Genomic DNA, 16,748 nt, shown 5'->3' on the forward strand with positions numbered 1-16,748 from the left:
ATCTTTTTAGCTTCATTATTGAATTATTTGTGTCTAGACATGTGTGTAATATCTTCCACTGAACGTAAAGCTACCAACAATCAATCAATCATAGCAATCACACTAAAATGTAATGTAAACTTGATAACAAGATATAAATTCTTAAACTATAATTATCTTGTTTTTTAAGAAAGCAGCAATGTATATACATTTTATTAGTATTTTAATATTAGAACAATCAGTTGAGATTCAGTCCACACAAAAGCAAAATGAACTCACAAGATTTTCGCTATCATTATTTCAACATGGTCCGAAAAATTTCATGTTATTTGCAAATTTTCTTCTTGATCATTGTTTAAACATCTAACCCTCGATATATTGACGTTATCTCCTCCGAACTTTGTGAGGAAGTCGCCGTTTTCGGATAAAATATGAACGACATTACAATGATAGTCGGTAGTTATATTTACTAACCCAGTAGAGGTTGTCACTATGTCACAAGGATTGAATGGTTTCATGTCATGCGCATTATATGTCCATTTTACATGACCTCCTTCATTTAATGCAACGACCATGCCTACATAGAATCTATGATCTATAACACAAATGTCACCATTTTTGTTGGTTGCAATTTTATCAGGAAAAGAAAATATTTTTTTCATTATTTTTGTCTTGTTCAAATGTTTTAACCTGTACTTTTTCTTCGTTCAGAACTAAGAGACCACCTTGTTCGCCATTATGAAAACTAGAGAATCCAACCAAAATGTTTCCATTGTCACAGGCATGAATGCCTCGAACTTGTTTTGTCTCGAGGGACTAAAAGGTTTCTATTTCACTGTTTTTGGTAATACACTTTATCTCCGAGCTTTGATCCATTGAAAATAGTATAATGCCATCCTTTGTAATTGTTAGGTCAAACACATCATCCGAAATTTCTTTTTCATTTGAAATGACACATTTGGACTCAGAATCACTGAAAGAGACATTTCCTAGAAAATATACACCTAGCTTGTTCTTCTTAAACACTATCGTCGTGTAATTTCCATGTTTGCCTTTAATTCCAAAAATATTAATATATTCAATTTGATATTTACTTTTGATAAAAAGTTCTGGTATTTTAATCAAAGATCCAAAGTCGATACAATGAGAAAAAGGAGTCTTGAAAATAAACTTTTGTTTTGATGCTTTTACAGTATTTTCTAGTGCTTTACTTTTTGTCAAGTTTCCTGGATCTTGTTCTTTTGATGTTTCAGGTTTACTTTATACACACGTACTTTTTGCTGCTTCAGAGATATAACTGTATTTTCAGATTTTCGAAACTCCTCTAGATCTTTCAAAAGAAATTTTGCATCATTTGTTGCTTGTGCTTTTATTTCACTTTCTCTCTGTTCTATTTTTAATCTGACGTCATCATAGTTTCTGGATATTTCTTCCTCTTCCTCACTTATCAGTGTCATCATTCAAGGAAGTGTTTGCAAATCGTTATCAATCTCTCTTTGTATATTTTTTCAATTTTCGTTGTTGATCTTTGTAAATGAGTTCAAGTTCAATAAGGTTGTGACCACGATGTTCAAGAAAACATGAAGAGCAGATTGTCTTTTTACACTCTTTGCAAAAGTGATAACATTTTTTACTTGGATGCTCTAAGCATACAATTTTTTGAAGATCTATCTCCCTAGTCCATTCCGCTACCGTTAATGTAGGACTAGACTCAGTTCTGAGTGCTTTTATATCGATAATACGATGTTGATTTGAATCTTTGATTCTTGAATGTCTTTCAGTCTTGCAATTTTCACAAAGATTAAGGTCACAGTTTAAACATATCTATCGTACAGCATCCTCTGACGTTCCGATTTGTATCACAAAATTGAGAGTTGCTGAGCCATTTCACCTTTTACAAAAATTTCAAAATCTCAGTTTGGAATATTTCCCTAGGTTAATAATAAGATTATCGCTGCCACATTTCTTGTTTCCATGAACTTAAGAACAGTCATAAATATTATCAGTTATGATACAATAAGGCCATGTCTCATTCTCTATTTGTTTAGAGATGAGTTTTTATCATACCAGTTACCATACAGCTAGTCTGGAAAGAAATGACACAAAGAATAAAAACCAACCTAAACACAATAATCTAAACATACCCTATTTTTATATATGTTGGAGAGTTCATTTAAAAAACCCAATGACAAATCGGATTGAGCTTGTTCAGTCAAAGATGTTTTATGTAGTTATGATTTTCATGATTTTTGGCTAAAACAAAGCGTAAATAATGTCGATATATTTAAAAAATGAGTTAAAGCAAAGAATGAAAGAGACCTTTATTGCTGTTGTTAATGCTTTTTTTAATAATTCATAAAAAAAAGTACACTTTTAACCCAACTGAAGGACGCCTCCGGGTGCGGGAATTTCTCGCTACATTGAAGACCTGTTGGTGACCTTTTACTGTAGTTTTTTTCTATGGTCGGGTTGTTGTCTCTTTGACACATTCCCCATTTCCATTCTCAATTTTTTTTATCGATATATATATTCACAGATATACTGCAATTTTATTTGGATAGACCTGTTAATCAAATATATAAACCTTTTATATGTAAATATCGCATATCCGCCCATAACCTCAATATAGAAACAGGCAGATAGAGAAAATAGATTATGTACTATGTGCAATAGAAATATAGTAGAAGATGAATACCATGTTATTCTAGCATGTTATAGATATTGCGATGTAAGAAAACTATACATTAAGAAATATCATTGATAATATCCATCCACTTTTAAACTTATACAGTTATTATCATTTCACAATGTGAAAGAACTTAATAATTTAGGTTTTTTGTTTGATATTGAAAAAATTCGTAATTTGTACTTGAATTACTTATTTATCATATGAATTTATATTCATTCTCCGCCGTACATGTATTGTGTATAATATTGTATTAATATTTCACTGATTCACTAAAAAAAACATATTGAAAAGTTTTATGGTCTAAAATTAAGCTGTATGATCGCTATTGTGTGCATTAATTTTTCCTTTGGTCTTTTTTTGTGATAATTTTTCATATCATGCTTTTCGCTTGAGAAGGAAAATTATTGCTAGAAGCTAAGGAAGCACGTTGCGTTGCTAACGAAATTCACATGAAATTGAGAACGTCGTCATAGGTAAAATAGCGATAAAACCGTCCCGGCTAAAGCGAGAAAATCAATCTCTTTGAGATGATCAACGATAATTTATAATTGCCTCTGAATAAAGAATTATTACTATTAGATTTTTTAAAATGACACTTTCTCTACACGAGGCATTCAAATTAACGTTTTTAGACGTGGACGGCAACAATAACATCATTCTTAACGAACGAACGTTCAGTTTTTGAATTCGGGATAGACAAGTAACGTGGCACGTCTTATCGCAATGTGAATTTACACTCAAAAATAAGAGAAAACAAACGACGCAACGTTAAAATGTAACACATGTACATGTACAAACGAACTATAATATAACAATGGCTATATTCCTGACTTGGTACAGCACATTTTTAGAGGAAAAATGGTGGGTTGAACCTGGTTTTGTGGCATGTCAAACTTCCCTCTTTATAGCCATGTGAAATATAACATCAAAATGACTACTCAACACCACATGACTACAATATAAATAAATTGGAGAACACAATTGACAAAGAAACACACGAACAACAGCCAACAAAAGACAACAAGTTCAAAATTTTAATCCTACCTTGGTACAGGCGTTTTCTTAGGTAGAAAATGATGGATTAAACCAAGTTTTACAGCTAGGTAAACCTCTCAAATGTATGACAGTAGCATCAAATTCCATCATATTGACAACGATGTGTGAACAATACAAACAGACATAATAGATTACTAGAGGATCTTAAGAACCTGTGTCGCTCACCTTGGTCTATAAGCATATTAAACAAAGGACACAGATGTATTCATGACAAAATTGTGTTTTGGTTATGGGGATATTTTTGTGGATCTTACTTTAGTGAAATTCTTGCTGCTGATAATTGTCTCTATCTATAGTGAACTTTGCTCAGTAGTTACAGTGGAAAGTATTTTGTAAAAAATAAAAAAATTACAAAATTTATCAAAACTGTAAAAAAAACTGATAATAAAAGGCAATAACTCATTAAGGGGTAAATTAACCATATTGGTCATGTTGACTTATTTGTAGATCTTACTGAAGTTTGCTGTACATTATTGTTGTTAACTGTTTATTTCTATCTATAATAATATTCAACATAATAACCAAAAGCTGCACGGTTTCCTAATTCAGGGGCAGCAAACCAACAACAGATTGCCTGGGCAAATAGATCTTGACCAATACAATGTGTTTGCAAATGGGTATACTGACTACTGCATAATAATCAACTTTATCAAATTGGCATGTATTTAAAATATATTTGACGAAATTGACATATTCTCACTATCGTTCGGGCAAAAATATTCATGAATATAATTCCTACCCATGTTAAAACTACTTTAAGGTATAGCTTCCATCACTTATTTTTTAAATAAACATTTAATTCATAAATAACTGATATGTTAAAATTACAGTGAATTTCAAAATTATCAAATCCATGACAGTAGATTTTAATTGAGCATAATGAAATATGTTTGAACAGTTACAGTTACTAAAGATATTATGCTAAAATCACTAAATGTACTAAGTAGTTTAACAGTTTAACCCTTAAAACGTGTTGCAAAATATTTGAAAAACCTATTTCATTTGAAGGTGAAAATAACTTTTGTTTTGTACACAAACATTTCTTTATTTAGAATATTGGATTGCCTATGAATATTAAATGAGGCAGATACACAATACCTGTCTACGTGAAATACATGTGTTTGCATACTTAGTGTATAAGGGATTACACGTTATTATACATGAATGGTAACAAAGACTATGGTCGACGTTCCGAAAAAAAATACTTCAAATGCAACATGTTGGATAATATTTTTTTTAGTTTCCAATTGTAAGTAACTGTATTATTATATAAATATATAATTCTTTAAGTCGGTTACAAGAGTAGTTGTGTGTGTAATATTTCAGGTAAAGAGTTATTAATAGAAAGTGCTAGATCCTCCGACAAGTTTGAAAAGATTGAGCGAAAGCAGAGGTATTGAAAGAGTACGACTAAACCCCCACTCTCCTGGTTCTTGTATACTTATATACCACCTTTGTGTTTCCTTTTCTATTATCTCTCTTTTCATAAGCTACTTTAGATGGACACCAATAAATATTTTTTATGGTTCGCAAAAAGAAAAAGATCAAGACACTAAATAAAAGATCATGCAGCAATCCGATATCTTTATAGGACAAACAATTTTTTTATATAAAATAAATTCAGCATTCTTCAGAGGGAAGTATTCTTGAAGGGCCACTAGCTACGAGGTATAAAAAAATCTGAAGTATGTTTTTATTGTTCAAAACAGAGTTAGAGTAATTGTAATTGTAATCGTTAATCAGTTGTAATTGATTACAATTTTTCAAGTAATCAGTGTAATCTTTAATCAGTCAAAATTCTGATTACATGTAATTTAATTTAATCAATTACTTTTCAAAATAGCCTGTAAACCTGATTACTTTTCGATGACATTCTGATTACAATGAAAAAAACTAAAACTGTGTTTATGTCAATAAATGAACTTTTTATTATTCTTATTTAATAAATATTTTACATGTTAAATGATTTTTGTTTACTTTGCACATGCTAATTGATTTGCATACTTCAGCAAAAAAAATAAAATGTTACAGTATTGAAAATTCATCATTAGCCGAAGCAGAGACATATACTACAATTAATATATATGTCACTGGCCTTTGAAAAAAGATATTGTACATATATTCACAATTTACAGATGTATATTATACATTTGATAATAACTTACATTCAAGAAATACTTTTCTTTATAAACCCTGAATTATATTCTTTTGTTAAAATTGTGATTTTTTGTCAACTTTGAATTGGAAGGAGACCAATTAAGGTTTGTTTTTATTGCAATTACCAATTGAGCATAGCTGCAGGGCAATACATATGATAAAGCATAAAATTTATCTTATTAGCACAAACTAAATAAAAGTTGGACAAACATGTTGTTTGAAATAAACAAATTTTGGTATGGATTTGGACTGGACATGTAAAATATAATGATTTTAGTTACAATATGATGTAACAATTCTATTAAATAATTTCGCATAGTTTTTAACTGGTAACTTTATTTCATTCATATCAGAGTGTCTGAATATAAGAAATAGTGAACTTATATGATACATCATTTTGTAACTTTTCATAATTTAGCATGATATGTTATCATGGAACCTTTCTTTCTACCATGTCAATTATTATAGTTGTATGTATAGGTCTTAACAATTTATTGTTGATGAGTTGGTGCCAATAAAAATATTTGTATTGTATTCATATTTTAACTTCCATAAATTGCACCTTGTAATACATATAAAGTCTGGAAGAGATCAGAAGACAAGTTACAGCAAATATTCATAAAACTGTATTCATTAAAGTCAAAACTATTCAGAGATCAATGACGATAAAGCGCGATAGGTCATAACCAATGACACAATGTGCATGTACATGTTTATATACATTGAACTTTTGTGGTTTATTAAATTGATGAAAATTGAAGTTACCATTTTATAATAATTTAAAAAAATCCTTTTCAAAAATGCTATACTTTTATAAATTGTAATTTGGATGGAGAGTTGTCTTTTTGGCACTCACACCACATCTTCCTATATCTATATACTAGCTATATTAAACATGAAACATTGAAATAATAATTTGCTTTTATTAGCTAAAATGGTTCAATTTTGTCAAATAAACTAATAAACATTAATTATAAATTATTCACAACTCGGCCTCATTAAATACGTATTCATGTGAACTCCAATTTTACCCCGTACAAAGAGATAGAATACGCATACATTACCCGTGTATGGTTATTTAAAGGAAAAGATGTCGACATTAAAAGTGAAACAAAGGTAAATAATTTGATTGACTAATTCGATCTACAAAAAAAAATCTTTCTTATAAAGGTATAAATGACGATAAACATAAATTTATAATTTATAAAGCAAAATTTGACAGACCAATAAACATCTAATTGTACGAGTTGCTTAATCTATTTATATCTTCGTTTATGTTAACATCGCTTATATAGTCATATAAGGTCAACTCGATAGTTAATTGGATGGCGCCTTGGCTAAAATTCTTACGACACGAAGCTACATCTTATTGAGACCATGTCTTGTAAATTGTTTATTTTCTTCTTTTGATAGTTTGGAAAAATGTTTTACATTGTTATAAACAATATATAAGAATTTGAGTCAAATCGATGAACATGAGTTTGGCTGCTAGTTCCCCTTTCAGGAATATTTAAATCATCATTATGGTAGTCGATCTAAAATACTTTTATTATTAGGTTAAATTGATTCAGTAAAATTGGCACAGTTGAATTAAATGAAGAATGATTATTTCGATTGCAACTGTTAACTATGGATAAGCTATCTGACCGCTCCACTGTGATATATAAGAGTCAGATTTACTGAGGAGACTTATTACAAAATTTAACGAGTAGCACGTACTGTAGAATACTTCCTAATCTCTTGGGTGTTAGAAACATAACGCATAACAGTATTGAAATTACATTTAATGAGTATTCTCCCTATTTTAGTGCATAAAACGAGCATTCTTACAGTCTTTCAATTCCATGTCTTACTTTATAACATGTTACCAACCTTTAAACGTTAAAATATCACTCTGGTGTGCAAATATTAAAAGGTTACTCCTAATTCATTCAAAAAGAAGAATAAAAAAAAAGATAATGACAAACTGTGAAACAATTCACAAGTGAAAAACCAACGGCTTGATTTATGCGAATATAAAAATCAGATGATGTGGTCGGCTTGCCTATAAAACAACTCTCCAGTGGAGACCAAAAATCGTAGAGGTTTACAACTATAAATCATTGTTCATAATTTACATGACATTTCTTTTAAATCACATACTAATACTAACTTTATTCTCCTTGTTTAGGTCTTACTTCTTTAAATGGACTTGAAGACCCACCGTTGTCGTTACGAGAAATGCTTAAACGACTAATTGAGATGAATAAACCCGTTATTAATGATGACAGACAAAACAAATACTGCAGCTACATAATGCGATTTTTGTCCTATTTTAGCGGAGAAAGATGTATGGTTGCCGGAAGTACTCAGGAGCAGACACGTTTAAGAATCAGACAAGACGAAGGGGATTTCGACTATTTAATAATTTCGGCAATATCTATTCCTGTTAGTGCTTTAGAGTACAGAGAGGATCTTCCTTGTTTTGTCCACATAAATGGACTTCAGTTGGTTGATCAACTTCCGACTCTTCAACTGATTGATTATCGTTATCTACCAAGTAATTTACTTAGTGAAATTAGACCTGAAGCTTTCAAGCATATGCGAGATTTTCACAAACTACTCTCAAATTTTAGAAGAACACGTGGTCGCAACAGTTTGCATGTGTCAATAGATCATAATATAAAGCCAGGAAAAACGTTAGTTTCGTACCGTGATGTTGATTGTCCAGCTTTAGATATGAAATACGTTAAAAGTAATACGAAACTTATATCTGATAATTTAAAGCAAAGTATTGACCAGCAGATATTTGATAGAAAATATGACTTAATGTCTCCGCTTAAAAAAGGAGCTAATTTAGTAAACGCTTTTAAGAAAGCTGACATCAAATCAGATTCAGAGGGGTCTATTTTTTTACAAACATATGGCTCCATTATCGATGCTCTTTCTTTTGAAACTGCTGAAAACAATCAAAACGTAACAGATACCTGTCCAAATAAGGAATTTTATAGAAAAAACAAACAATCTATGAGTAGGAAGACAAAATTCAACAATATTGATTATGATTTCAATGGAGAAGAGTTCGACAAAGGCGATGTGATACTAAAATACAAATCAAAATCAAGCAAAGATTTTATACCAGCATTCCCACTTGCTGGGAAGCCAAGATTTCTTGATGAGTGGAAACGACGTAAACGTGTCTGGCCTCCAGAACATGTAGTGAATGATATTCACAATAGTGAGTTCTTTATTGTTGCAAAACCGGCCTTGACTAAACAAGAGAGAAACAAAGATTTTTGTTTGGCATACAACAACGGTGAAATAAAGCTGGCGAGAGCAATGACAAGTGTTCAAAAGAAAGTTGTTCTCATTCTTAAAGCTATCAAAAAGAGTTTTTTGCAAGATTATTCAGAAATATTAACTACTTTTCATTGGAAAACATCAGTTTATTGGAAATCAGAAACTCTCAGTTCGTTGTTACTGGAGGATACAGAAGACAACGTATTGGAATTGTTGATAAAAGTTCTAGATTACATGATTAGTTGTTTGCGAAGAAGGGAACTGCAACACTTCTTTATTCCAAGCAATCTTTTTGCGGGGATGAATGAAAACATTTCTTTTGAAATTGCAAAAAAAATTACGAAAATTCGGGAAAATCCAATCAAAGCTTTAAATGCTTTTTTCGCTGAACAGAATTTTGATGAAGTAAAATATGAAAAAATTCCTGCAGCAAAAGTAGCAGAATTCCGGAAAGCATATAATGATCCAAGCGAAAGTTCAAATATTGATATTTTAATTGCTATACTAAAGAGATTTTCGATTGAAAGTGAAGAAAAAGTGAGGGCGGCATTGCATGACGTGCTCACGGATGCACTACCATTTTTCATTGAAGAAATGGCAAGAAGACGTGATAAGAGTCAAGTAAATTTACCCTTAAAACAGTTAATACTGTCAACTAATATTCGCAAAGAAAGTTTTATTGACATGGTCGTTAACCATTTATTTGACAAAGTAAGAAAAAATGAAGTTAATGATAAAAACATTGCTCAGATTTTGATGACTCTTATTTTACAAAAAGTATTAAATAAATAAAAAGATGTTACTTCTCCTGAAATATGGCGTCATCATGCATCCTGTATACCTATTGCACTTTGTAGAGAGTGAGAGGTTTAGCGCTATAAAACAAGGTTCAATCCACCATTTTCTACATTTGAAAATGCCTGTACCAAGTAAGAAATATGATAATTGTTGTCTATTCGTGTGGTGTGTTTTCTGTTTTGAATTTTCCTCGGAGCTCAGTATTTTTGTGATTATACTTTTTTTTTATGTAAATACAGCTGTTTCTCAAACCACGCCTCTTTTGGGAAGATATTGAATATTCATAGATAATTATTTGTTTTTACGTACTGGTTCCCAGTTATGATATCTGTTTTTCATCTCATAAACATAACTTGGGAATGTTACCAGTACATACGCATATACATAGATAATGAAAATTCCTAAAGGAACTTCCTTTACGGCTTAAACTGTGCCACTTTTACTATGAAGTTTCGTAAAAACAGTTTATCCTTGAATGCAGATATTTAATATGCACTACTATTTTAATCAAATTGAAAACATCGGTTCGGCATATTTTCAACATTAATATGTCCCGAATTTCCAAAAGTTCAAACTTGTAAAAATATTCTGTAAAATCCTTCCCTACACATTTGGTCTTCTTCAGACATATGCGTCCACTTTCTAAATTTACCTTCATCAAGAACGTCCAAAGCTGTACAGTTGAAATCTAAGGATGTTTTAGAACCAAAACACTTTAAAAACAGCTATCGGTGAGAATATTGTTTTGATCTGTGCGTCGATATTTTTTATCTGTTTTCAACTTATATTGACTGTTGCTTTTTATTTGTTTCAACTATTTAGACTGTTGTTTTTCATCTGTGTTTTAATTACTGAGGTTTGTTGTTTTTATATGATTATCAATAATGTTTTATATACTAGTCAACAAAAGAAACGATACAAGACTTTTTTTTAAATTAAAGATACAGTTTTCCGTTCATTGGACCAATATTGAAGGAACTAATACTTAATCATTATGGAAATATAAATCCGTTTAAAAAACTTTTTTTTTTTATTTCGTGACGTTTTTTGCTAAAAAAAATTTTTATAAAAATTTACATAAAACGACAATTTTAAAAACAGAAGTTCCAACTAATGATGCCAACCTCTCATGTGAAGGTAAAGACAGTGTTTGCCATTAATTTGTTTTTAAAAATCATACAGTTCCTTCGTTTATTTTTTAAGCAAAGTTCGGCCCCACGAGAAATCGTTAAAATGTATACATTATCAACTGATTTACCATAGACAGTATGTGTAAAGTGATATTCCAAAAGCGGACACATTCTTAAAACTAATCCGAAAGGTTCCAAATTTACTGTGTGTTGTTTTCACATCTAAACCATTGATTTGAGACGAAAATAAAAATATTATTTTTTTTGAATTTTTCGAGATTTCAAAAAACACTTTTTACCCCAAAAATTGAAAAAAAACAATATTTCAACCCATTAGTTACAACATGATCATAACTTGATAAGCATATTGAATATTTTTTAATAAATTTGAGTTTTTTTCATAACTTAGAAAATTATGTGTCGATTTTTTATTCAACTTTCCGCAAAACTAATTTGCACCCAATGATCGTTTACACGGAATTTAGATACTTTCCGACAAGTTTTGATTTTCATTATCACATGTGCATATATTGCAAATAAAAGCTTTTTAAAATAACGTATCTTATTTTGTTTTATATTTAATATGTTTTGATAAATTTTATTTCAAAGTCGTGTATTGTTTCTTTTGTTGACTAGTATAGTTTCAGAGTGTTCATTAGGTAATTGAACAATATTCTAGGATGTGTGTATCATGTTGCTTTTAAATAGTGTTCATACATTTATACCTATTATGCATTCGTTACATATAGAACGACACATATTTCACAAATACATTTTTTAAATTCTTATTGTGTTGAGAGCTTAAAATCGCCAAAGTCGGGCGTTTATTTGGCTGTGCGGGGATAAGTAAGTAGTTACTTCCGGTAAGATTCTGAACGATGAATCTAGTACCTCATCTAGAGAAGGTGCCACACTGTTTAAACGTTTTAAAAGACCTTTGCAACAACTTAGAAATATTCAATGATTTTTTCAAGGCAAAATTGCGTTTTCTATCCAGTATATCCGCATTTTTCAGTGGTAGTTAAAAATTTTACATATCTTTGTCCCGGACAGCCTCCATAAGAGGATAACATATTAGCTTAATTGTTAAATTATTTGTGTCTAGACATGTGTAATATCTGCCGCTGAACATAAAGCAACCAACGATCAATATCAATCATGGCAATCACACTAAACTGTTATGTTAACTTGATAACAGGATTTTGGTTCTCTAACTTTAATTATCTTGGTAATAAACAAAGCAGCAATTAATATACATTTAATTAGTATTTTAATATTATTTTTTTGAACAAACTGGTAAGATTCCTCTCACACAAAGGCAAAATTGACTCACGAGATTTTCGCTATAATTATTTCAACATGGTCCGACAAATTGCATGCAATTTGCAAATTTTCTTCTTGATCATTGTTTAAACATCTGACCATTGATATATTGACTTCGTCTCCTCCGAACTTTGTGAGGAAGTCGCCATTTTCAGATAAAATATGAACGACATTACAATCATAGTCTGTAGTTATAATTACTAACCCAGTAGAGGTTGTCACTATGTCACAAGGGTTAAATGTTTCCATGTCATGCGCATTATATGTCCATTTTACATGACCTCCTTCATTTAATGCAACGACCCTTCCTACATAGAATCTATGATCTATAACACAAATGTCACCATTTTTGTTGGTTGTAATTTTATCAGGGAAAGAAAATATTTTTTCATTATTCATGTCTAGTTCAAATGTCTTAATCTGTACTTTTTCTTCATTCAGAACTAAGAGACCACTTTGTTCGCCATTATGAAAACTTGAGAACCCAACCAAAATGTTTCCATTGTCACAGGCATGGATGCCTCTAACTTGTTTTGGCTCGAGGGACGAAAAGGTTTCTATTTCACTGTTTTTGGTAATACACTTTATCTCCGAGCTTTTAGCCATTGAAAATAGTATAACGCCATCTTTTGTAATTGTCAAATCAAAAACATCATTCGAAATTTCTTTTTCATTTGAAATGATACATTTGGACTCAGAATCACTGAAAGAGACATTTCCTAGAAAATATAAACCTAGCTTGTTCTTCTTAAACACTATCGTCGAGTAATTTCCATGTTTGCCTTTAATTCCAGAAACATTAATATCTTCAATTTGATATTTACTTTTGATAAAAATTTCTGGTATTTTAATCAAAGATCCAAAGTCAATGCAATGAGAAGAAGGAGTCTTGAAAATAAACTTTTGTTTTGATCCTTTTACAGTATTGTCTAGTGCTATCTTGTTGTCTATTTGTCCAATAGATGTTAGAATAGAAGTTGCTTCGTGCGATTTGAAAGTTTCCTGGATCTTGTTCTTTTGATGTTTCAGATTTACTTCATACATGCGTATTTTTTTCTGCTTCAGAGATATAACTGTATTTTCCGTTTTTCGAAACTCCTCTAGATCTTTCAAAAGACGTTTTGCATCATTTGTTGCTTGTACTTTTATTTCACTTTCTCTCTGCTCTATTTTTAATCTGACGTCATCATAGTTTCTGGCTATTTCTTCCTCTTCCTTACTAATCATTGTCATCATTCCAGGAAGTGTTTGCAAACCGTTATCAATCTCTCTTTGTAAATTTTTCAATCTTTGTTGTTGATCTTTGTAAATAAGTTCAAGTTCAATAAGGTTGTGATCACGATGTTCAAGAAAACATGAAGGGCAGATTGTCTTTTTACATTCTTTGCAAAAGTGATAACATTTTTTATTAGGATGCTCTAAGCATACAATTTTTTGAAGATCAATCTCCCTAGTCCATTCCGCTACCGTTAAGGTAGGACTAGACTCAGTTCTGAGTGCTTGTATATCGATAATACGATGTTGATTTGAATCTTTGATTCTTGAATGTCTTCCAGTCTTGCAATTTTCACAAAGATTAAGGTCACAGTTTAAACATTTCCATCGTACTCCTCCTCTGGCGTTCCGATTTGTATCACAAAATTGACAGTCAACAAGTTGTTGGGCCATTTCTCCATTTACAAAAAATCAAAATCTGTGTGGTATATTTCCCTAGGTTAATAATAAGATTATCGCTCCCAAATTTCTTGTCTCCGTGCACTGAAGAACAGTCATAAATACTATCAGTTATTATACAATAAGGCCATGTCTGATTTTCTTTTTGTTTAGAGATGAGTTTTTATCATACCAGAATTCCTACAGCTAGTCTGGAAAGAAATGACACAAAGAATAAAAACTAACCTAAACACAATAAACTTAACATACCCTATTTTTTAAATATGAAAATCATTCTTATTTAGAAAATAATCAATCAACCTTCAAATCCATGTTAGACATTTTTTTTTATCTTGTGCAAATAAACAGTTTAAGAACATACATATAAGACTTCAGTCCAAAATTTCCAAATCCACCATAATAATTTAAAAATAACTAGATCTATTGATTTTCTTCTTTTTTTTCTAGTATTTTCCCGGAATATCAAAAAACGAGATAAAAATCAACCAGTAATTTGACATTTATATAAACAAAGAAACGCACATCGTTGGCCTAAGTGGATAATTTGAAAATGTACAGGTGAATCGTTCGACAAAAGATTTACTTTAAAATGTTTAACTGGGTCAAGTGTCGTATAATTAGATCGATATATGTCCATTTCCGTAACCGAGGTTTCTATATCACGATATTATAAAACTGCGTATTGTGTCGGGGCGAACCCTGAACACAAATGAAGTTACAAGATACTAACCAGTGGCAGATCCAGAACTTTTCATAAGTGGGGGCCCACTGACTGCCTAACAGGGACCCGTTACTGTCATTCTTCATTGATTCTCTATATAGGTAGCAATACACAGTTAGAAGTTTAATTTCGCATTATGGCCCCTGTAAATTTTTTAAATATGAAAGTTTGTGTTCAATAAAATTGGTTTTTTTTAGATAATTGAAGAATATTATAGCCTTCTTATTGGGTTTATATGAACATTTATATTGTTTAAACATGTCTTACATGCCATTTATATGATTGACAGTCCGTATTTTTCTATTTGTACCGTCCATAGGACCATAAATTATTGAAGTGTTTATCAACAAAGATTTTGCGCTCGATCTTTTTCAATTCAATTTTATGGAAAAACGAGCAGAAATGCATATGAATTTTTTTTTGACCTCTTGATAGATATAAACCTATGGATTCAGGAAAGGTATCACTGTAATTGATTGAAATTTTCCTGTAGACCAAATTTTGGATGGCAGGTAGGTGATACCTACATAAACGAAGAGATAAACGAAAAATGAAGAGATTGATGCCCGATTTATAAAATTCCAAGGCCCCCAGTCGGCTCCAGAAGCGAGGAAGCAGCGCATCTATTTTGGGTGGGCAAATATCCACTTTTCGATATGGGACGAGCTCTGACGTCCCACGGCCCCAGCTTGTCTGGCAAAACAGCCGTCGGACGTCAGAGTAATCTCGGACTATAAACAAGGTAGATACTGAACACTAATCACATTATTATTTTAATGGTCACAAAGCCAAAAATTTGCAATTTCTTTAATGAAAAATGTGCAAAAAAGATAAAAATACCCATAACACTTTGGTTTTGTACATTTCATGAGCAGAAGTTTATATAATATAGTCAAATACGAACTTATAACTCCATCAAAGTATCATGCTTTACATGAATTTTAAGAAATTCAACCATAAAACTGACCAAAAAAAACTTTTTTTTCGGAGTTATCTCCCTTTCCAATGTTAATTCTCATTAGAAATTAAAAATACTGATTTTGAGTTTTCCTCAAGTAAGATTGTATGGGACTTTTTTCTGTGTATATTTGGGGCTTATATAATGCTATAGATGAGAACTAAACCATTTTCTGTTGCAATTAGTTTGAGGTTCAAACTTAGTTGGACTGTACTAATATACCATGACCATAAAGATAAGATAAGATAAAGATAAAGATATTTTTATTTCCTAATCATAGGGCTCATAACAAGCATTTAATCACACAAAGTAAAAATAAAAAGCCTTTCTCTCCCACTCGCATACACTCACACATACAACTATCGTTCTGATTAAGGATGATTGATTTAACAGTACAACATGTAAATGAAAAAAATGACCATAGACTATACATGTTTAGTTGTTTGGGCCCTTCAGAGCTAACTTGTCTCCTAGTTTGACTCTTTAACAAATATCAAACTGTCACTATCATTGATCTAGCTAGAGCTAGTCAATTTACTCTTTGACTAATTTTATTGTCAAATGACTAACGAATATTACCAAAAAATGTGCAAAATTAGTCACTTTCTTAAGTTTTTCTTAGCCATGATGTCAAAGGACTAAGAAACTAGGAATAGAGACTAAAAAATTGGCTTCATAATCCTGGCTTCACCACAGCAAAAAAAAATGCTTTTTGAAGGTGACACCATTTTTATTTTTCAAGATTAACTCATATATTTTACAAACTGTTATTTTATGTGTAACAAAAAATATTCTATATACTAGTAAAAGACATTTTCAAAGCATTTTCTTCTTATTTTTATTCCGTATCTTAAATATACCTCATACAGATTTCCAATATAAATAAATATGTGAATGATTTATTCATTGTTGAAGACCCTGAGGCTGCCCCTCCGTCGTCTGTCAGAGTGGAGAGCAACAATGTGAATATTAGTCATTTATAAT

At 30.9% G+C, this 16,748-nt stretch overlaps 2 protein-coding genes across 3 annotated transcripts; one reads left to right on the forward strand and one right to left on the reverse strand.

Annotated features, from left to right (window-relative positions):
* The first annotated feature begins 4,836 nt into the window (after positions 1-4,836).
* LOC134719005 (uncharacterized) lies at positions 4,837-11,831 on the forward strand. Of its 2 annotated transcripts, none has more exons than XM_063581910.1 (2): positions 4,837-4,973; positions 8,052-11,831. In XM_063581910.1, the coding sequence occupies exons 1-2, from the start codon at positions 4,889-4,891 to the stop codon at positions 9,950-9,952; spliced, it is 1,986 nt and encodes a 661-aa protein (XP_063437980.1). In that variant the 5' UTR covers positions 4,837-4,888; the 3' UTR covers positions 9,953-11,831. The 2 variants fall into 2 exon arrangements, with proteins under 2 accessions (XP_063437980.1, XP_063437989.1); XM_063581919.1 differs by having other exon boundaries at positions 8,200-11,831.
* A 583-nt stretch (positions 11,832-12,414) lies between these two features.
* On the reverse strand, positions 12,415-14,901 carry LOC134707109 (uncharacterized). Its single transcript, XM_063566633.1, has 2 exons — positions 14,816-14,901; positions 12,415-14,276 (listed from the first exon to the last, which is right to left on the reverse strand). Exon 2 carries the CDS (start codon positions 14,077-14,079, stop codon positions 12,418-12,420), a length of 1,662 nt encoding a protein of 553 aa, XP_063422703.1. The 5' UTR covers positions 14,080-14,276; positions 14,816-14,901; the 3' UTR covers positions 12,415-12,417.
* Positions 14,902-16,748: the final 1,847 nt, after the last annotated feature.

The sequence above is a fragment of the Mytilus trossulus genome, chromosome 1, assembly GCF_036588685.1.
Source record: "Mytilus trossulus isolate FHL-02 chromosome 1, PNRI_Mtr1.1.1.hap1, whole genome shotgun sequence".
NCBI classification, from domain to species: domain Eukaryota; kingdom Metazoa; phylum Mollusca; class Bivalvia; order Mytilida; family Mytilidae; genus Mytilus; species Mytilus trossulus.

Coding starts and splice junctions, on each gene's coding strand:
- LOC134707109 (XM_063566633.1), bottom strand. CDS start 14,079: ATGGCCCAACAACTTGTTGACTGTCAATTTTGTGATACAAATCGGAAC.
- LOC134719005 (XM_063581910.1), top strand. CDS start 4,889: ATGGTAACAAAGACTATGGTCGACGTTCCGAAAAAAAATACTTCAAAT. Junction 4,974..8,051: donor ATTTTTTTTAGTTTCCAATT/GTAAGTAACTGT, acceptor CTCCTTGTTTAG/GTCTTACTTCTTTAAATGGA.